At 48.1% G+C, this 20,722-nt stretch overlaps 2 protein-coding genes across 2 annotated transcripts; one reads left to right on the top strand and one right to left on the bottom strand.

The window, feature by feature from the left end:
* Window positions 1–157: 157 nt before the first annotated feature.
* Window positions 158–6,891, top strand: LRRC42 (leucine rich repeat containing 42). The gene is made up of 8 exons (XM_063343000.1): window positions 158–319; window positions 1,168–1,655; window positions 3,814–3,945; window positions 4,978–5,096; window positions 5,510–5,598; window positions 5,687–5,800; window positions 5,953–6,037; window positions 6,409–6,891. Exons 1-8 carry the CDS (start codon window positions 158–160, stop codon window positions 6,663–6,665), a joined length of 1,446 nt encoding a protein of 481 aa, XP_063199070.1. The 3' UTR covers window positions 6,666–6,891.
* Window positions 6,892–11,557: 4,666 nt separating this feature from the next.
* Window positions 11,558–16,600, bottom strand: LDLRAD1 (low density lipoprotein receptor class A domain containing 1). The gene is made up of 6 exons (XM_063344890.1): window positions 16,580–16,600; window positions 16,111–16,165; window positions 14,447–14,566; window positions 13,153–13,290; window positions 12,501–12,629; window positions 11,558–11,703 (listed from the first exon to the last, which is right to left on the bottom strand). Exons 1-6 carry the CDS (start codon window positions 16,598–16,600, stop codon window positions 11,558–11,560), a joined length of 609 nt encoding a protein of 202 aa, XP_063200960.1.
* Between the last annotated feature and the right edge of the window lie 4,122 nt (window positions 16,601–20,722).

Genomic DNA, 20,722 nt, shown 5'->3' with positions numbered 1-20,722 from the left:
GCCCCTCAAGTCCCCGGCTACGCCGCCGGTGCCGCAACCCCCCGGGGGTCTCCCGCCCCGCTGCCGCCGGTGGGGTTTGGGAGCGGGAAGTTCGCCTCAGGCAGGGAGGAGGGAGGCCAGACCGGACCCCGCCGCCCCTCAGCCCCCCGCTCCCGGCATGCTCCGCGCCGCCCCGGCCCCGGCCCCGGCCCCGGCCCGCTGGCGCTCCCCGCCCCCGGCGCGGCTCCGCCCGCCGCCCGCCGGCGCTGCGGGATGGGCGGCGGGAGCGCCGAGCCGCGGCCCGGCTGACGGCGCGTCGGGGCGGCCCCTCCTGGGGCAGGTAGGTGGGGGCCGGGCCGGTGGCCCCTGGGAGGCGTGGGGAGCGGGGCGCGGGGCTCTCGCCTCCCCGCCAAGCCGGGGGGGGACCCTTCCCCTTGCCCCCAACCCCGCCGCGCTCATCCCCGGGAAGAACCCGATCCCTTCACAGAGCCCCCCTCCCGCCCCCTCAGGGCTGGACCCGATCCCCCCGGACCCCTCTCTTCCCGGGCAGAGCCCCATCCCATCCGCTCCCCTCGCAGGGCCTAGTCCCCTCCCGCCCCGCAGGACCCGAGCGCCCAGGGCAGGAGCTGACAGGACCCCGTCCCTCCTCTGCCCCTCGCCGTGGCCGGGTCTGCGCCCTCCTGCCCCCCCTCGCAAACCAGAGCCCCTGGGCAAGGCTGGCACCAGGAGCCTGCCCACCCTGCCGGGGTGGGAGATCCTCCAGCAGGCTCCGTTGCCCTGCTGCAGGCAGCCATTTGCCCTCCTCCTCCTCCCCCTCGCCTGCAGCAGAGCCAGGCCAAGCTGTGGGGGCCGCTTCCCACGCAGACCCCCCACCACTGTCCGTGCCTGTGCAGGTCTGGGACGCTGCCCCGTGCCTCTGATGGCCACCAGGCACCAAGTGGCAGGGCCCTGACAGAGCAAAGGCCCTTTGCCTCTCTGCCAGCCCTGCATTCTGCTCCCACTTGAGCGGTGTTTGCGGTTTGATGGCAGACAGCACACCCCTGTGCCACACAGCTCAGCCATCCTTGCACCGCAGGGCTCCGTGGCCGTGCCTGGGGCATTGAGGATGGCTGCCAGGGTTTGGGGTCTTTCCCGAGTAGTGTTTTCCCTTGTGGCTATTCTTTACCTGTCTACGGTTTGTTTTTGCAGAACTGGACGAGGGGAATGTCTTACTGTCTCCACTCTGAAAGCCATTTGGATACTGGGCCAATATACGTGCGTGAAAATGGGAAGCTGCACATGGTAAATCAGGGTGCAGGCAGCATACAGAATGTCACTCCCAAAACAAGACCTTTTAGGCTGTTTTCCAGAGGATTTTCGGTGGAGCTTTGTATGAACAGGGAGGACGATAGGGCAAGGAGGCAGAGGACTGATCATTTCATCTTCACGTACACTAAGGAGGGGAACCTCCGATACTCGGCCAAGTCTCTCTTCAGCCTAGTGCTGGGTTACATTTCTGACAATGTTGATCACATTGACTCGTTGATTGGTTTCCCAGAGCAGATTGCGGAAAAGCTCTTTTCAGCTGCAGAAGCAAGACAAAAGTTCACGGAACCAGTAACGGGACTGAGAGCTCTACAGAAGTTTACTGAAGCATATGGCAATTTGGTGCTATGTTCATTATGTTTGCGGAATAGGTAAGTGTGTGCAGTAACAGATATTGTCATCTGCTAGTGCTTTTTGTTAGCATGCTTAAAAGTTTCCCTTAAATTATTTTCTCTTAAAAATAATTTTAAAAAAATCTCTTGGGCCTTATGACACCACCTAATTTTAATGAAATGACCTGAGCCTTATCTCACTTTGCTGCTTGCTTACTTTTGTCCCATTCCTTTCCTACAAGTGCAGCTGGTGGTTTCATTCCAAGATGCAAATCGTAATACAGGTGACAGGCTACATCCGTGTTAACTAACAGGGGATTTTACGTGAAGGATTAAACTTCCAACTTTTTTTAACAATAATAATCAGCGCTTCCACAGCAATCTCTGTGTTTAATGCATTCTCAGGTATTTAATGGGAAGTTTTTATAAGTGCTGCTAATAAGCATTTCAACATACTTAGCTGACTGTACAGATAAAATACACCCTTGCAAACTGTCTGGGTTTATTTACTATAAGCTTGTTATCCTGTTTCATTTTGGGGCCTCAGAAGAAGATACAGTCTTGTAGGTAAGTTACAGGCTTTGAAGTCAGGCAGGTTTTACCTTAGTTTATTGTGGTTCCCATCCCCATATTGAACACGCTTTAACGAGGTTCTGATTAGAGTCCAGCACCATTTTTTCCACCTTCTCAATGTCCGTGTTGTCTTTCACTGAAAGAGAGTCTTGCCAAGCTTAAAACTAGATGTTTTTAAAGCTGTGCTCCTACTGAAGTCTTTCCCAGTAATATAACCAGTCTATCTTCCATCTGTACACTTGAAAAAGGGATGGTTTATCCAGTTTAAAATCAAAGTAGGGACATATTCATCTGAAGTGCCAAGGGTGTTTTGAGCACAGTAGGAATGTTTGAGCAGAGGTCAGTTATCTTTTGTTTTATCCTTTAAACCTACTTCCTTTTTATCTCTAGTACAGATACTTTTTATGGGCTTAATTCAGAAATGAAGTTACCTCTGGCATCTTTTGCCATTACAGAAAGCCGAGTTAAGTGCTGAGTCTTTGAAATCCAGGAAGTAAGATATTAAGGCATTTCTGATTAATCTTATTTCTAAGAGAGCCCGCTCTACTCCTCACAACCTCCCTGAGCTAGTAGTGTCTCAAGAATTGTCTTGTGTTCTGCCTATATGTACCACCTTCTGCACAGCTGAATTGCGTGGCAAAGAGATTTGGTGGGGTAGTTTGATAGGTGTATATACAGTGGGAGGATATTAAGATCCCCTTATTTGCATGGCCAAAGAGGTATTCCTTTAGGGATCAAATTAATAAGCACCCCTCATTTCAGCAGTGAAGATGCTGACCTCAGGGTTTGTCTTGCTATGGGGAATATAAGGTAAATTCAGGAGAGATTAGTGAATGTGGGGTTTGCCTTGCCACGGGGACAGTAAGATGTAAGTGCAGGGGAGACTGGTGATGTAGAGGCTGCTACGTGCTTATTACTGCATACTCATGCAGTGGTTTGTTCCCATCTCTAAACCTCCTACTGAATAGTTCCAGCACAGATGTTTGCGTGGCTGCAGAGTGAGTCAGATCAGGGAACCAACACAGCTAAAAAAATAACCCACTGAGTAACTGCTGCCTGGGGTGCAGTCCTAGCTCTACTCGGAGTCTTGCAGGTGTCCTGTAGGACTTTAATCTCTAGTGAAGTATTTTATTTACATATATAAAAAGTAAAATTTTGCTGTTTGACAAGATATCCTGATACATTTGAAGTAGATTTTAAACCTGGATGAATGTGAGTTTGTCTACACACTTCGTAGGTACTGAGGAAGAACAGTTTGTGAAGTTGACTTACGATAAGATAGAATATACATTTTGCACTATTTTGAAATAATATAATAGTAATCTGTAAAGAAGTCCCTAATTGCAATGTTTGCAAGTTGAAGTCTTAATTGTTAGTCCCATATTTTGAATCAAAGCAAAACCATGACATTTGTTCAAGGAGAAAACTGGGAACTCAGCTGTTTTGTGTACTGCAGACTGCACGTAAACTGGTAGTTAGGACAGCTGGCTAATTTCTGTCAATTTGCACATAGGTACTTACAAGAAATGACTGCATTATGCTTGTGACACTTGAGGATATAGGGATATAGGTGCTGCCTTATGTGCCTGAACACTGATAGCTTTTTATTTTTCTCTCTTTGCAGATACTTGCTTATCTCCGAAAAGCTAGAAGAAATTAAATCTTTCCGGGAGCTGACGTGTTTGGATCTCTCCTGTTGTAAACTTGGAGATGAACATGAACTGCTGGAACACCTCACCAAAGAGGCTCTGTCTAGGTACTGATTTCTTGATGCATAGCTAAAAATGACACTTTCTTTTCCTATCACTAAGCAATTCAAAGAATCAGGCTGTGACTGTAAAGGAAATTTTCACAGGCAGAAACGTGTAAGTTTGAAGATTTTGGTTGTTCATAAAACACGTTCTTGAGGTAAACAAAATACAAAATTTACTATATCCAAAGCACATACTGAATTGTAAGATGTGCAAGATAATTTACTGTCTCATATTTTTAAATCAACTTTTTATATAAAAAACACAAAACCTGCATCTTGAGCATTTGGAATTTTTACACTTTCATTTCCCTTTTTAAGAGAGAACTTTATCAGCCAATTTTTTTAACCAAACCAGTGTTCCAGATAGAGATTTCTGCAAGCAGTATGTGGAATACTTAATTAATTAACATTTAAAAAAAGATTTTTTGTAATTTTATTTAATACTAAAGATTGAAAAGTAGAAAATCAATAGGCAGGACAATTGCTAGTTAGGGGATATTATGTTACTATAAGATTTTGGTGCATTTTACTTCAAGGCTGTGTCTTGAAGTGCTCTGGAGAATGTTTTAATGATATGTTTTTCCCCCTGAGTTTTGTTCATCTATGTTATGATACCTCATTGCTAATTTAAAATCATTGCCATATCTCTTATTAAATCTGCCCTCTCCCATTTTGCCAAGCATTTTTCTCTTTTTAGTTTTGACCGGAGTCGAGATTGGCAGCCTTGACTTAAATAGCTTCAGTGTATAAAGAACCTTATTGTCTCTGTTAGCAAATGCTTGTGCTCTAGGATCGGTTTGTCACGGGAGCTCTGGGAATAGCTGGTCAAGCAAGTGCGTCTGTTGAGCTAGCAGGGGCAATATAAAGGTATTTCTTAGTCCTACTAACCCAGGCTTCTTCCTTGCTGCTTTTTACTAATGTTAACAAAGCGTTTGCACAGGAAGACCCCAGCCTTCCGACACAGAGCTTTAGGACATTTTGCTAAATTATCTAAAATAATGACTATAAACTATGTGTTTATATCTCTCCCCGCAGTGTAAAACGGCTTCTCCTGAAAGACAACTCTTTATCGGATGCAGGCCTTCGCAGAATGACAGCACCAGTACGAGTATTGAAAAAGGGGCTTGAGAATCTTTTGGTATTAGACTTGTCTTGTAAGTACTTCATGGGTTAATATTAGAAGCAAACTGTAGCCTTTCTGATTAAGAATTTTTTCTCCTTAATGTTGAAGGAATACATGAATTTAATGATTCCCATGAGCCAAGTACTCAACCCCAAATTTTACCAACAACTTTCCAGAAGGCGCAGGTCATACCTGTAGTCTCAGCCACTTGCTACTTACGTAAATATTTTTAATAGTTTGAGAAATGATATTGTGATATTTGTATTTTGATCATTAGAGGGAAAAAGTCAGTTTTGACTCACTTTCAAAACTTGAAGCATACTACAGAAAAAAAGGCCCAAACCCCCTTGTTCCAATATCAGCTTTTGGAACAGACAGTTTGTTGGTATTCTGATCATCTTTCTCCACGTCTTGCAACTTCATTAACCATTCTTGACCTTACAGGTAACCCTAAAATCACAGATGTGGGAATTGGATACCTTCTTTCTTTCAAGAAATTGAATTGTTTGGACATTTCTGGGACAGGTCTCAAGGTAAGCATCTCAAGGAGCATCTAAGTGTACCAGACAAGTGTCATCAAATGTTCTTCCCCTCTGCTTACTTTATTTCCCTTTTCACTAGGACGTTAATGCTGTCATTAAACGGATCCAAATGCAGATAGGCCTGGTTCACTCCAAAGTGCCTCTGAAAGAATTTGATCATAGTAACTGCAAAACAGAGGGATGGGCAGAGCAGGTACGGAGTTTTAAGTCTCTTTTACTCTCTAGAAATAGTCCTTATGGAGTATTAAAACACCAAATATCAAGGACTAAGGCATAGAGTTGTTTCCAATGATATTTCTGTAAATTTTACAAGAAATATTTTAACGCGTTCAAATGTTATTTCAGACAGTTTTGCAGTGGGAGCAGGCAGTTATGGAGGCCAGGAAGTCACAAGACGACTTGAGATCCAGAACAGCAGCTCTGCGTTTCTGTATGTAACTACATATAGATCACATAGTTTATTTGTTTTCCTTCCTACAAGGAGTATTTTCGTACTTCTTTTTTTATAGTACAAAGACCATCTCAGGTGTGCAATCTCAGTCATTTGTGTGACTGCATTACAACGTGTTTGAGTTTTTTCATTTGTTATACCGCCAGATAAGTACAGCATGGCAGCGTGCTGAGGGCAACATAAAACAACTGAGTTTTCTGCTTTTGAATCTAAAATATAAATGTTATTTTGCCTTAAGCAGTCAGTGTTCCAAGTTGGCTTGGCCAAAACACTTTGCAACACAAGTATGCATTTTAAAGCATAATTCTGTTTTTCCCAAAATTTAAACTTGATATTTTTTTTTCCTGTAGATGGCAAGACACATAGAATAGAGGATGTAGTGAAATGCAAGCTGGTGGAGGCAGAAACAAAAGCATCTGGAAACTTGCAGTTCTATAAGGAAAAAGTTCAAAATTGTCATTTACCTTTGAAAAAGGAGATTGCAAGCAGCCATGAATTAAGGAACAATAAAAAAAGAGCTTTGGCTGAACAAGAGAAAGAAAGGACTTCCAAACAGAAGCATCTGTGCCTCAGTGTGGAGGACTGGGATTTGTTAAATACCTACTGAGTCAGAAAGAAGTGGGTCTTTTGTTTGTTGTTTTCTTGCTGATGACAGAATTTAGACATATTGAGAGGGAGTAACAAAGGAGACCGGCATCGGCAAAGCTGGTTGCTGGGATATGCTTGTGGGTTAACCTGTGCTTGGGGAGGGAGAGTGTCAAGGAGAAGGTTGATGATACTACTGTATATTTTCAATACACAATAATTTTTTCAAATAAAGTTTTTGTTGTCATCCTTAACTAATTCTTCTGCCATAGATGTCATTCAGAAAAATAGCTGGTCCTATCCCTTCTCCTCTCTCGCCTCCTGAGGGGCAGAAGACTAATCACCGCAGCTTATCTGAAAGGAAGCTGCACTGGGCTGGTCAAGCGCCCTGGGCCGTTAATAGTGGTGGTAGAACATAAACCCCAGCCTGTAAGCACCAGGCTGTGCCCGGAGAGCTCTGACAAAGGCAGGAAGCAAAGAGGATAAGCACCGGCCCCAGGGGAGGGAGGCAGAGAGACAGTAACCCCTCGCTAAAGGTTATTGCAGAAATCCAAAGTAGAACAGAAGTCCCCTCTCTCTCTCATTTTAGCCCAGGAAATGAAAGCTGAAACTGGGTCACTGTAGAGATTAGACTCTGCAGTTGTAATATGTTCTCCCTTACAAGCAAATTCACTGCATTTGAGAACATTCTGTGGTTTAAAACCCTTTCTCGGTGTGTATGCTTGCCTGCAATATACTTCCCATCTAAAAACAGGGTAGTGTTCACAGAATTATACATATTTGCCATAAAAAAAACCCCAAAACACCAAAAGCCTAGATTCTCAGACTCGTTCTGTGTTGGTCTGTCTGAAGCCAGGAGTACCATGAGTTGGGCACTCGACCATCATTGTGCTCTTAGGCCCATCAGGCCAAGAATTTAACTACAGGTTTCCTCTCCTAGTGCTTATTTAGAGGATATCTTCCTTTTACACTGTTGTCAACCATAATTCAGCAACAAGAAAAGCAACACATCCTTGGAAATCATGAAGCGTCCGAGAAAAGGAACTTGACCTCAAAAAATGCATAAAGAGCTAAATCTCTTTCTCTCTTCGCTGTTAAATTGATGGATTTGCCTCAAAAAAGGACGGCCCACAAACAAAACGAGAATCCTTGCAGTCAAGCCCTACATTTTTTCCCAGAAACTCAAGACTATTAATAGCTTCCACTGACAACTACATCGGCCCTCCGTTGAGACAAATAGCGGCACAAACAGTGACTTAGCAAAACAGCGTCACAATGGGGAGGAAGACGACTGTGGTGCTCAAGCATAATCCTCCTGCAGCTGGCAGCTGGCCCCATGGCCACGACGGATTTCTTTTGCTAGCCCTTCCACCACTAGTGCGAGCACAGCGAGACGCGCGTCTCGGGGAATCGTAAACTCCATTTCACATCGGTAAAGCAGGTGGGAGCTGCTGCCTCGAGCCAGGAAATAGGCACACGGTGATTTGACATGAACGGTCTGCCCAGGTCACAGCCTTGTTGGTAAAATAATACATTACAGCTTTCCTTTTCAAAAAGGGTGTTTTAGACCACTGCGTCTCTTACACTTTCCATCCCTGGTACTATTATTCCTTTCCTTAGGTTTCTTGCTGACCACAGCAGGCTTCCTCTTTTAAACGCACCGCGGTGCAAATTTTATCCTAGGAAGACTCAGACACACTTACTGCTGTGTCCTCAACCCACTCATCTCCGTTTATTGCTCTCTGTAAGACACGCAGCCTCTGCTGACCGGGAACAAGGCAGTAAGTAAGAAAATTACAGGAGGAGACTCACCCTGCAATAGATGGGCTCAGCCAAGTGCCTGCTGAAACCGCCCGCTGCGTCCCTGGCTGTTTCCAGGCTGGTTACTGAGTCTTGCTGCCTGTGGACTGTTGCTTCCCTTGTCCATCTTGGTTAGGCTCTTCACAGGTGTAAATCCAGAGCAGGATGTGTCCCCGGTTCCTCTCTCCTAACCCGGGGACCATTAATCCCAGCTCTGGCACCCCAGGGACATCAGCCGGAGAGCAAGCCGGGGCTCTACCCTGCAGGTACCAGGTGGGTCGGTTCCTCTGACACCAGTAAACTTTTACTGGCTATCTTAAATGCAGAGATCACATTCCTGACCCCATTTCTTTGTGGTTTACCTCAATTACAAAAATTCTCAGGAGAGGGGAGTGTCTGGTTTCCTCTTTCCAGCCATGCCCCCTAAGGCTGCCTCCATTTCCTCACCCTCCTGCTGAAGGAAAGAGAAGGTGGCACAAGAATCTTCCCTGCCTTAACCATTTGCCTTCTTTATCCGTCTCAAAATAAAGTAAGAATTCCCAGATCCCAACGTTGTCCCTATCCAGCCAAGGCAAACCACCACGTGACCTCCGCTGGGCTGGAGAAGCAGTCTCCCACACAGCAAGCACAAACGTCCAACTCCCCACGCTCACACGTTGCGTGCCCAGCCCCCTTTCCTCCTCTCCCTCGAGAGCACCTCAAAACTTGGCAGAGGTGAGCCGTGACAATGATCGACAAATCTTGGACTGGGAGAACAGAGCAGTTGCCATATGGGTCAGCCTAACCGGCATCCTCTTCCCAACCACAGCAGACATCGGAGGCTCCAGAAAGTCATGGCTGTCCCAGTATCTTTGATACAAAGCAAATTTTATTTACCCATCACATTGGCTGGGCCCTGTGCTGAGCGTGAGGGTTTTTTATATTTTTTAACAGCTTGTTAGTTCAGTCCTTACCAACTACAGTTGCTCCGTTATCCATATGTAGTTCCCATCATGAGGGATGAGGTTCTTCTTCCCCTCCTCTCCCACCTTTCTTTGACCGCTGGCCCGTAGAAGCCTGCAGCAGTCACAGCCCACCTCCCACCTGCCCCCTGCCAACTGAGGGACCTTGTTGTGCTTCAAAGCCAAGGAACAGGCAAACAGTTGCTGCCTGAGCCCAATCTGAATCAGAAAGAAGCTCTTCTTCCCTGGGAAGGAGAGGCTGATCTGGTAGCGCTGCCTCTGAATCACCCCTCCTTGAAATTTCCTTCAGAAATGCTGCAAGACTTCCTCATTGACTGCCCCAGAAGACACTTTGGGGTAACAAGAGGAACAACAGCAGCTACAGCAAGCCAGGCTTTATTTACCAACCCCGGCTCAGCCTTGTTGAAGTGTTAGATGTCTGTGACTCTCCAGCAAAAGCGTGCATCTCGATTTCAGGCTTTGATGGAGGCTGGAAGCTTGCAAGTGAGAAATATTTACCGAGAAATCTCCTAACCTCTCTTCTGAGCTGCAGCACCGAACGCGCCACAGTAATGTTTTATGGGCACGGAGAAAGAAAACCATCCGTCCTAGCCAGGTGTGGAGAAGGACAGGTTGTTAAATGCGTCTTTAAAACTTTCTCATAGTCCTGGTTCCGTTATGCAGAGTTTTGCCATCTCATTCCAGGTGAAAGTATGAGTCAGAATACAGTAAAGCTATTTTTAAAAGATCTCTCAGCCCTACAGCTGTATCCCAGCTACAAATTAGAAGAAACATTCACTGTTGATGCAAGCCATGATGACATGCAGAGTTGCAGATCACAGGGCAGAGAGGAAATGATTGAACAGGGTTTTATTTTTAAAGATCTATGACCTGGGATGGTGGTGGGAAGAATATCACCTGGTGTTTATTTTGGGCCTAGAAAACTAAGCGCACTTACTGCAAATGTGGGCTTTTCTCAGAGATGATGTTTTAGACACAGAGGAGCTTTTCAAAGGAGCAGAGAAAGACGGCACCTTTCTTAAATTTCAGTGGCGTGGCTGTATCTACATCCTGAGGACTGCTTTGAAGGCTCGGCTGCCTGATCCTGCTCTGCTGGTGGAGGAATGAATCGAGCAGCGAACAGACCCTGTGTCATCCCTCACCGCCCCAGGAGCAGCACTTGAGTTTCTGCTGCTCCCTGCTCCAAGGCTGCGACTTTTTTTTTTTTTCCCTCCCTTTCTTTGCCATCTTCAAGCGCAAACTCATCCCAGCCCCACGGCTGTTCTCAACCTGCTGAGCTGCTGCTCCAGAACTGCACAGCCCTGAGACAAGTGCATTTTATATATGCGCCAGTTCCCTGTCCCTGACCTGCAGGGATGGCTACGTGGTCACAGGGACACGGGGATTTGTCCCCACAAACACTGAAACACCCACTGCAGTCTTCCTTGCCATTACACTCTCCACGTTGGCTTTCATGGATTGAGAAGAGGGCGGGAGGCGGCCTGTGCAGCAGCTCCCCACCGCGTCACCCTCAGCACAGCGTTCCTGAGGAAGTGTCCTGGGAGCATCAACGTGGAGCCTTCAGAGCTGCTGCTGAAACCACCTGCAGGTGTGCTTTGCACACAAAGACAGGGTTCTCCTCCTGCCCACGAGGATCAGGAGTGTGAAGATGTGTCAAAGGGAAATGCCAACCCAAGGGCTGGAAAGGCTCACCTCACTCAGCTCCTGCTCTTTAGGGTAGTCCTCAACGTACCTTCATTTGGCTGCCTGCAGAGGCACCAGCATGTCCATTCTGGAGAAGCCCCTCATCCAGGGTTGGCCAGACTCAGTATCTATGTCACCAGAAGCTAGTGGTCTCCAGCAGCCTGCACACAACCCATCGAGCTATGGAGTCAATGCTGCAAGATGGTGCTTTGCCCATGTAGAAAGGACTTGCCCTCACAAAACAGGAGAATCTGTGAAGGTGTCCCATAGCTGGTGTCTCACCTGCAGCATGGGCTGCCGTAGGCTAGAAGCACAGCACTTCATCCCTGTTTAGTGTCACCACATGCTGATGAGGACTTGCTTGGGTTGGAGCTTCCTGAGCAGTTGGTAGAGCAGGAGGACACCGCGGCTCAAAGGTGACAACGCAGGAAGCACCCTGCAATCTCCAGCGCTGCTGGGTGACAAGACTTCACGGTCTGCAGATATACTCGTCGGACCAGCTGTGGCAGTGCTGGATGCCGTCCTGGCACAGCCTCCTGGGGATGCAGGAGCAGTACTCGTAGAGCACAGGGCTGCAGTTCCACCATTCTGACCCACATGGGGGGCAGGCAGCCACTGGGAGGGATGGAAAACAGGGAACAGAAATGCTTCTGCTGCACTGGCCCCTTCCCTCCTTTCTTAGGTGGGTAGCTACCCTTTCACCCCCCAGCAGCTACTGCAAAGCCACTGGTGATGACCTTGCGCCTGTGAACCCACCAAAAAGGACACTCGCTTGATGCTACTTAAGGGAGGCAACCACGGAGTGTGACATTGTGATGACCTTCATGGCAGACATGTCACCCTGGGAGGAACAACTAACTGTAGTTTGTACTTTTTTTAGCAAGCCACTCTAGAGAAAGCTGCTCAGATGGGCAGGTCTTGCCTGAGGTTCAAAACCAGAGGGGCGACTTAGGAACAAACCTGCTGCTCATTTTAGCGAGAGAAGGGTGTAGATGGCTTTGAAGCTGCTGAGGAGCGTTCAGTCCCCCCGACTCAGAAATGTACCCATCTCCTGACCAACAACCAAAGGCCAGTTTGAATGATCGTTGCTGCCTACAGCTACACATCCCAACGAAACTGCTCCGCGCTCAGCAAGCCACAGAGGAGGAATGACTTTTGGGGCTGGGAGCAAGGCACGGAGTCTTTCCCCTCATGGTTGCCAACAGGCATTGACACAGAGCCCTTGGCAGCTGACGGGAGGGAGTCCGCACAGTTTGTACTCGTGTCCTGTCCCAGCTATTTTGTGTTTTAGCAGTGGATGCCAGCCTCCCAGCATTTCCAGCAGCAGCAGTGGGCACCACGCTTAGACAGCCTATTGCAATCCATCAGCAGAAAAGACCTTTTGCCCAACAGCAGCCAGAAGAGAGACTTACAGCTCCCTGTCTCATCAGAGCAGTCTCCGCAGTCGTTCATCCCATTACACCTCTGATCGGCGTAGACCCAGTATGCGGGGTTACTGCAGCGGAAAACCAGGTGTCCCGGAAGGCTGCGGGGCAAGTCACCTGCACGGGCGGACACAGAGGACACGTGCTCAACTCCGCTGGGCACGGACTGGGGCAGCAGCTACCAAAGGCTGCTGTCATGGGGGGGGTCAGTCTGTCCTTCCCCATGCGGTGTCAGGGCATGAATGCCACCGCAGATGGGGAAGCTGCGGTTGGAAAGGGAACGGGATGCTCATGGAAGAGCCAGAAGCAGAGTCTGGGTGCCCCACACTTCTCCTTTAGTGAGTTTTTTGTCCAGTGTAACTGGACTATAAATTAACGACGTAGGCTTACAGCTTAACCAATGGAGGAAAGCTGCAACATGGTTTAAAAAAAGCCCTTGGAAGATCAGAGGAGCTTGGAGTCTTTGATTCCTGGCATTCCCGCTGGGTTTTAGGCAGTGCCATCTCTGAGCGTCTGCCCTACAAAGGATCTACCAGGCTTATCTGCTCACGTACGCATCCAGCAGTGCGGAGCAGGATTAGAGGAAGCTCACGATAGGAAGACCAGCGCGGGGAGGATGGTAACAAACAAAACCACTCACCACAGAGTTCCTCCCGCTCGTCCTCTCCACTCCTGCAGTTGCTGACTGTGTTGCAGACCTGGCTGGCAGGGACACAGGTCACTTTGTCATCGCACAAGAAGCCTGTGCGGTTATTGGAGGCTGCGCAGAAGCGGTTCACTGGAGGGAAAGCCAGAAATACTTTATTGTTCAACATTTTTGTGGTATGAAGAACAGATCAAAGGGAAGAAAGGGGGATTTCTGAAATTGATTTGTTGTTATGGAAATAACCAGGGGCCAGGAATAATCTCTGCTAGGTTCCTGTCAGAGTCATAGAATCATAGAATCATTTAGGTTGGAAAAGACCTTTAAGATCATCAAGTCCAACTGTTAACCTAGCACTGCCAAGTTACCACTAAAACATGTCCCTCAGCACCACGTCTACACGGCTTTTATATACCTCCAGGGAAGGCGACTCAACCACTTCCCTGGGCAGGCTGTTCCAACGCTTGACAACCCTTTCAGTGAAGAAATTTTTCCTAATATCCAATCTAAACCTCCCCTGGCCCAACTTGAGGCCATTTCCTCTTGGCCTATCAGTTACTACCTGGGAGAAGAGACCGACCCCCACCTCTCCACACCCCCCTCTCAGGCAGTTGTAGAGAGCGAGAAGGTCTCCCCTCAGCCTAGCTTTCTCCAGGCTGAACACCCCCAGCTCCCTCAGCCGCTCCTCACAAGACTTGTGCTCCAGACCCCTCACCAGCTCCGTTGCCCTTCTCTGGACCCGCTCCAGCACCTCAATGTCTTTCTTGCAGTGAGGGGCCCAAAACTGGACACAGTATCGAGGTGGGGCCTCACCAGTGCCCAGTACAGGGGGATGATCACTGCCCCAGTCCTGCTGGCCACACTGTTCCTGACACAGGCCAGGCTGCTGTTGGCCGCCTTGGCCACCTGGGCACACTGCTGGCTCATATTCAGCCAGCTGTTGACCAACACCCCCACATCCTTTTCCACCAGGCAGCTCTCCAGCTGCTCTGCCCCAGGCCTGTAGCGCTGCATGGGGTGGTTGTGACCCAAGTACAGAAGACGAGACCAGTAAGTCTGAAGCGTGACCATACCACCATACCACCCAGAGCTACCACAGCCCTATGGAGCAGGACACCCGAGCTGAGGAACGGCTGGTGGTCCCTTTCCTTCTTCCTGGTCTGTGCTGGGAAGCATGGTGATGGACACAAAGGCTCTTCTCATGCAATGCCATTCTCTGCCACCCTTACCAAAAAAAAAACAAAACCAAAAAAACCAAAAAAACCCACACAACAACTCCTGGGATACCAACCTGGCGTGTGTGACAGGAGCCCCAGCACCACCGCCAAGCCCACGGTGGCCACAAGGACAAGCAGTGCCATGGCAGAGATGCAGACACATCTCCATGTGCAACTGCGTGGATGGCAGCGGTCTGTCAGGAGGCAAGAGCAAGAGGTGAGGGGCTGGGGAAGGGTCAAGGTGTTTTGGAGGGGAACAGCGCCGAGCCACGAGGGTGATGTTTGAGGGGTTCTACATGCAGGAGTGGCAGGGGGCTACTGGTGTTTGTGTACCGATAGTTGAGTTTTAATAGCCAAATGATGATGTTAAACACCTCCTTGCAGGGAATTACGCTGCTTGTAGTGTGTCAGAGCCTGTGCTGCCACTATGGAGCACTGGGACCGAGTGGCACAAATGCCGTGTCTGCATCGGAGCTCACCCAACGCACTCGGATGCAGGGGGATGGAGAAGACCCAACCCCATGGGACAGCAGTGCCCTTTGCACGGTGGGAGCAGCTGAAACACAAGGCAGGTCAGTGTAAGGCTGGGAAGACGCCCTCCCAGAGCCCACAGCAAAACTCCCCAAGAGGTAAAAATTTCACTTGACAGTATTTTGGGCTTTCTGCCCCAACCAGGACTTTAACGGTCCCACAGGACGTGGCTGAATTATCAGCTCAAAATGGCGAGAACCGGATGAAGAGCAGCCTTTTCCCTCCCCAAAGATGTCTCCGGGGTACGGAGGGCAACAACCTTCCAGGGACTCCAACTTCCAGAAAGTCACGTACGTAAATAAAACCGGAAGACAAATGACAAACCCACAGTCATTGCAACACCAGGGCAGCACACGTACGAGCAACACGGAGCAGCTCGGCTCTCTGCAGCACCAGCGCTTTGTCTTTAAACCAACATCATATTTTCCTTTGTATTTCCAGACCAACAGGAAAAAAAATTAATGTTGTCACCCGAGAAGCACATAACTGGGGCACTTAAGACAACCCTGCTTGTATAATTGGATTTTGGTACTTCTGAACTTAAAGAGCTTTGATCGAAAAGTTAGAATTTGTTGTAGCTTCATCTTTATTTAGTTGTTGTGTTGTATGAATGCAGTGAAGGCACGGCCTTTGCTCAACGGCAAAGGGATCCCGGCTGCAGTTACCACCCCCTCCGTCACGCTCGAGCGGGAATCAAACACAGAACATTTCAGCTTAAAAGAAAAGTGGTGAATTACAGCATGTCCGCCTCTACAAGACAACACCTTTGACCAGAAAGCACAACAGCTGCAAACAGACACGGGTGTAGAATAATGGCAGTGATGAAATGTTGTTGCAACCTGATCCACAGGTTTGCTATTGATTCTGTTTGGTCTCACCGTCTCCTTCTTAAAAATGGTCAAAATTTGCTGAATTTAATTGGCTATTAAAAACGTACAGAAAGCCTATAGCAAGTTCACGATGAGCCTTTCCGTGGCAGCCAAGGATTACTTATCACGCCGCTCTACCGCAAGACTGCCAACTCCAGGCCAACAGACAACAGCTTAAGTTTATTGTTCTTATAGTCTGGACGTTTCACTACACAGGAGCGGGGGGAAATCAGTCTCAACAGACCAGAAATACTGCTTGTATTTTACAGTACCTAGATAGTTTCAATTGATTTATACTCTAATAATAAAAATGTTAAGCTCTGCGTTTTATTCATTACCTCTTTCTTCAGAGAAGGACTTTGCTGAATCAAAAGCGGCCACATCGCCATTTCTCTAGAAGGAAAGGAATAAAAGACGGTTTACGGAAGCAGCACGCAGTAGCCACGCAAGGTATGCCTTTCTAGTTCTCATACCACCTTACCCAGGAACATATAACGTATTCCTTTATTTTTACATACAAGCAAAAGTTGCCTCGGTGGAAACACGGCCCAGATTTAATTCACAGAGCAATCGACCAAACCGCCTTTTAAAACTTAGTGACCCATTCGTGAAACAAACACTAAGGCAAGTCCAAGCGCTTTGTATCAATACTTGCCTTTCGTATCAAATTAGGTTAAGTAGAAACAACCCCGAAATCTCACAGAAACCAGCGATAAAGAGGTCAGACAAACACCGCTACCGAGAACACGTGCACTTTAGGAAACAGCTGCATGTAAGGTTTTTCCCCCCCAAAGAGAAGTACCGTACCTGGGGGTGAGTTTTGTTCATGCTTCCCAGAGCTACAGCCCTCACAGAGCTCAAAGGACCGCCAGGAGTCTTCTGCACCTAACAGGAGCGATGTTACCAGGATACGAAACCCAACAGAGGTAGGAGAGCAAGGCAGGGAGCTGCTGCCCGGACACGCAAGCAGGAGGGGACGGGGAAGGCATGTGTCCTGGGTTGAGCGACACAGGACTAATTTCTCTTCCAATGCAGGGGAAATCTCCACTTTCGGAAGACTCTAGCGTCTGAATTCGTGAAAATATTTACTTTATAGCCAGCTATGCCATGTGGGATTCAAGGTCTCGGTGTTCTCAAGCCTTGCCGGGTGCAGGGATGAGGAGGAGCGAGGCCTGGGCATTTGACCCAGGCTGGCCAACAGGATTATTTCATACCATGAATGTCCAGAGAAACTCCTTGCCCCGGTGCCGGACCCCTGAGCCCTTCCCTTCCTCCCAAAGCCGTTGCGCTCGCAGCGTCCCACATTTGCTGTCCCCTGCCGGGAGTGCGTGGCTTCCTGCTGAGAGAATGGGCTGAGTATAATTCTTGTATATCTTATATTAGTGTTGGGATTAATACTGGTTCTTTAGTATTATTGTTAATTATTTAGTCTTATCCTATTAAATCTATTTATATTTCAACGCTTGTGTTTCCTTGCTTTCCCCGATTCCCCTTCCCGGGTGGGGAGAGGTCCATCAGGTGATAGAACAATTGTCTAAACGACAATAAGTTGTTATGAGTTTTCTCAAACCATAACACAGTGCTGAGCCCGTGCTCCAGCTCCAGTGGGAAGCAGGTTTTCTGGTTTGTTTCTCATTCCTCTGGCTCCATCTTGGTTTCACAGCAGGGCATTAGGCAAGTCATAAAGGACACGGAGATTTTGGCTGCAGAGAACCCCCGTTTGGAAGACGAACGCTCACCTCCAGCCAATGCCAAACACATTTACCCTGGTGCCAGTCAGGGAGAACTCCCCTTCACAAGGAAAGCTTAAGGGAAGAGTCTGATCATGTTCACGCAAGTCTCCTTTCTCCCCACCTCCTTCCAGAGAGCTGACACACTCACCTTGTAGCAGCATCAGCCCAGGCTCCTGCAAGATGATCAGATCTCAGCAGACCTGGGCAGGATACAACCCTCTGGAATAGCTTCCCTGCTTGGGCAGCGAGCACAGGCAGCGCAAATCCCCCAGGGTCCTCCCTTTCACTTGCGTACTTGAATTTCCAGGCCTGCAGAAAGTCTTAGCGGCTCAGCCTGTAGCTAATATGAACTCACAAATCGGTTGCAGCCTTCTAAACTGGCAGCAGGCCTCAGCACAGCACAGGCAGAGTGGAGTTTTGCAGCTTCAAGGATAAGATGTCACGAGCAGGCAGCTTTGCCATGGGGCTAGGGGGGAGAAAAAGCACTGGCAGAGAGTCCTCGAGGAGCCTGTGTTCTTCTTGCTTGCAGGAGGCTCCACAGGACTGAGGTGCCCCCAAAGACGGTGATTCCTCCCCAAGCAGTAGCAAAACCAGCTCACCAGGACTTTGGAGGAGAAGCTGGCAGCTATACTGCCTGTAAGTTGGCCCCGAGACAGTTGCCTCAACATGATTCAAAGCACCAAGTAACACCCAACATGGGAGAATAACTATTACAGCTACTTCCCTCTCCATCCCCACACACGACACGCACCTCACTCTCCGTTACGTTAACTTTGAGTTAATATACTCTTCTTGACACGGGCATCTGCCAACCCCGCACTCGCCTGCTCACAGACCAGACAGAATGAACTACAGTCTCCAGGAAGGAGCTCCTCCTTCAGTGTGGCAACACCAGTTTGTCCAAAGCAGAAGCTTCTCAGAGGAATACGTCACTGGTAGATGTGGTGCTCTCCTGTTCTGAGGGGAATTTTGGGTGAAAACACGAAACCCCAAGTAGCAAACAGCCTGCAAGCCTGGGCACCCGCTGCAATAGGGAAGAGTGACGGACTAAGGGTTAAAACCTGCGTTATCTTAAATTTGGGATCTTTTTATAAAGAGGAAGTTTAAGTTTCTAATTGGACTTGATAGAGAAGGACTATTTTGAGCCTTCAAAAAGCTCGTTAGGCGACGGCGAGCTTGCTGAGTTCCATGTAAGAGCACGGTCAAGCCGGCTATCCGTACCCCACGAAACAAGCCATGTGTAAGATGTGGGGTAAACCCACTCTTAGAGGCAAAGGTCCGTAAGACCTGACTTCTGCCACCATCTGCTTCCTCCCCCAAGATGCTCAAGCTCAGCTGTAGCCAGCCAGGCGGTTGGGTTTTAGAACAGTTATCCCACATCAAAAACCGCTAGTTCAGAAAAAATGAGCTCATGCGAATGAAGCAACAAACACAAGCAAGTCCTTCTGAAGTAGAAAAAAAAAAAAAAGAGATAAAATCTTTACCGAAGATCTGAGAGGCTGAAGAGGGAGCACAGATTAAGATATCCAGTATGACAGGAGACTATCGTTAATTCTAGCACCTAAATAAAACCCACCCCAAACCCCCCTAAACGTACCATGGCTATTTCTGCCAGCAGCAAACTGCACACACTTCAGAGGGTTGCCTCATTTGCGTCAAGATGATTCCATTTAAAATCTGATACAAGTTCAGTTGAACACAGGCCTAAAGAGAATATAAAATGCTTTCCTCCTGCCGTTTCAGTAATTCAAGGCCCTTCGTGTAAACGGTGGTCTTGGGCAGAGACCAAACCCAGGCTGCAGCCTCTGAAAACGAGGATGTCAGGAAGTCAAACAGTTTAAAAAAAAAAAAATAATTCATCAGACAAGCCATTTTGCAAAGCCAAATGTCAAGATAGCTTAAATACTCCACTTAGATTAGAAATCTTGAGAAATGGTTCAATTCCTGCAGCCTAGCTAGTATCTGATTTTACTGAGGGAAGACACTTTGACAAGAGCTTCCAAGTACAACACTTAACAAATTCTCCAGGCTCTGGCTCGCTCTGGAGACAGTAGCGCCAAGTGACAGATTGCCGCAGGCACGGCGTATCCTGTGACCTAACAGCACGTTACTGAATCACTGGCTTCACTGCACAGATTACTTTCGCTGGAATGTCATTAAACAGCGAACAAAAGACAAAACCTGTAAAACTTCTGTTGAGTTTCCTCCCTTTGTTGTAGGCAGATACAGCGCCAAACGAGAGCAGAAGCTGTTTAACTCAAGCCTAGGAATCTAAGCAAGAAAGTCAAAACGTTCTGGAAGAGGAAGTTTTGTGAAATCAAGCCATCAACATTACAGAGGCTGTACCGCACACATTGGAAACAGGCAAACAGGTTTTCCTGAAGCTCTAACACTCCCTCTGCAACTACACCTAAAAGCAAAGGAAAACATTTTAAACAGACTTGAAAACATTTCCATGACAGTCATTCAGTTAGCAAAACTGGGATTGCCGAAGACTCTTCTGGAAAGGCAATCCCCAACAATATAGCGCTAAGACGACAGGCAATAATCACTGACATAGGGCCCATATTTACAAGGTAATTTTGGAACATCCGTCACACGCGTCACATTTGATACCGCTCCAAGCGGAACACTGGCATCCCGCACCGAAAGAGGGCTGCGTGCTGAGCTTTGCACCACGTGAGCAGAAACATCTCAACTGAATCACTGCTGCAGAGGGATTTCCCGCCCCTGCCATCGTGCAAGTGAACAGCGTTCCAAAAACATCAGCCCATCCATTTTCACCACAGTCGCGCTTGAGGCCTCTGCAGTAATGGCACCCACGCACGAAGGTACCCATCAACAGCTGCTGGCACCCACGTTTCTGGGCTACCACGTTGTCCCACTGAAGAAATTAGCACAAAAGAGGTACTCCTAATTTAAGACTTCAAATTGCAATTTCCGCACATTGATACAAGCCTGCTTAAAACAAAGCGTCGCTCAGTGCTCTTAAACCTCATTAAAAGAAAAACCGCTCGAGTGCTCCCAGGCTCACGGCCCCTGCAAGGCTCCATCCTCTGCAGTTACACAACCCTCAGCGTTACAGCCGCATTAGGAATGGCTATTGAACCAGTTCTAACAGCGAGGGAACGCGTCGCTGTATCCTCCAGAACCTCTACGGCTCTCACCAGAATTCAAAACCTGAAGAGGTGGTGTTTGGTTTTGGGTTGGTTTTTCT

The sequence above is a fragment of the Chroicocephalus ridibundus genome, chromosome 8, assembly GCF_963924245.1.
Source record: "Chroicocephalus ridibundus chromosome 8, bChrRid1.1, whole genome shotgun sequence".
Taxonomy (NCBI): Eukaryota; Metazoa; Chordata; class Aves; order Charadriiformes; family Laridae; genus Chroicocephalus; species Chroicocephalus ridibundus.
This window is presented reverse-complemented; position numbering and strand designations above follow the sequence as displayed.

Coding starts and splice junctions, on each gene's coding strand:
- LRRC42 (XM_063343000.1), top strand. CDS start 158: ATGCTCCGCGCCGCCCCGGCCCCGGCCCCGGCCCCGGCCCGCTGGCGC. Junction 5,599..5,686: donor TTTCTGGGACAGGTCTCAAG/GTAAGCATCTCA, acceptor CCTTTTCACTAG/GACGTTAATGCTGTCATTAA. Junction 5,801..5,952: donor CAGAGGGATGGGCAGAGCAG/GTACGGAGTTTT, acceptor ATGTTATTTCAG/ACAGTTTTGCAGTGGGAGCA.
- LDLRAD1 (XM_063344890.1), bottom strand. CDS start 16,600: ATGAACAAAACTCACCCCCAG. Junction 16,166..16,579: donor TGAACAAAACTCACCCCCAG/GTACGGTACTTC, acceptor CTTTCCTTCTAG/AGAAATGGCGATGTGGCCGC. Junction 13,291..14,446: donor GCTCCTGTCACACACGCCAG/GTTGGTATCCCA, acceptor CTTTCCCTCCAG/TGAACCGCTTCTGCGCAGCC.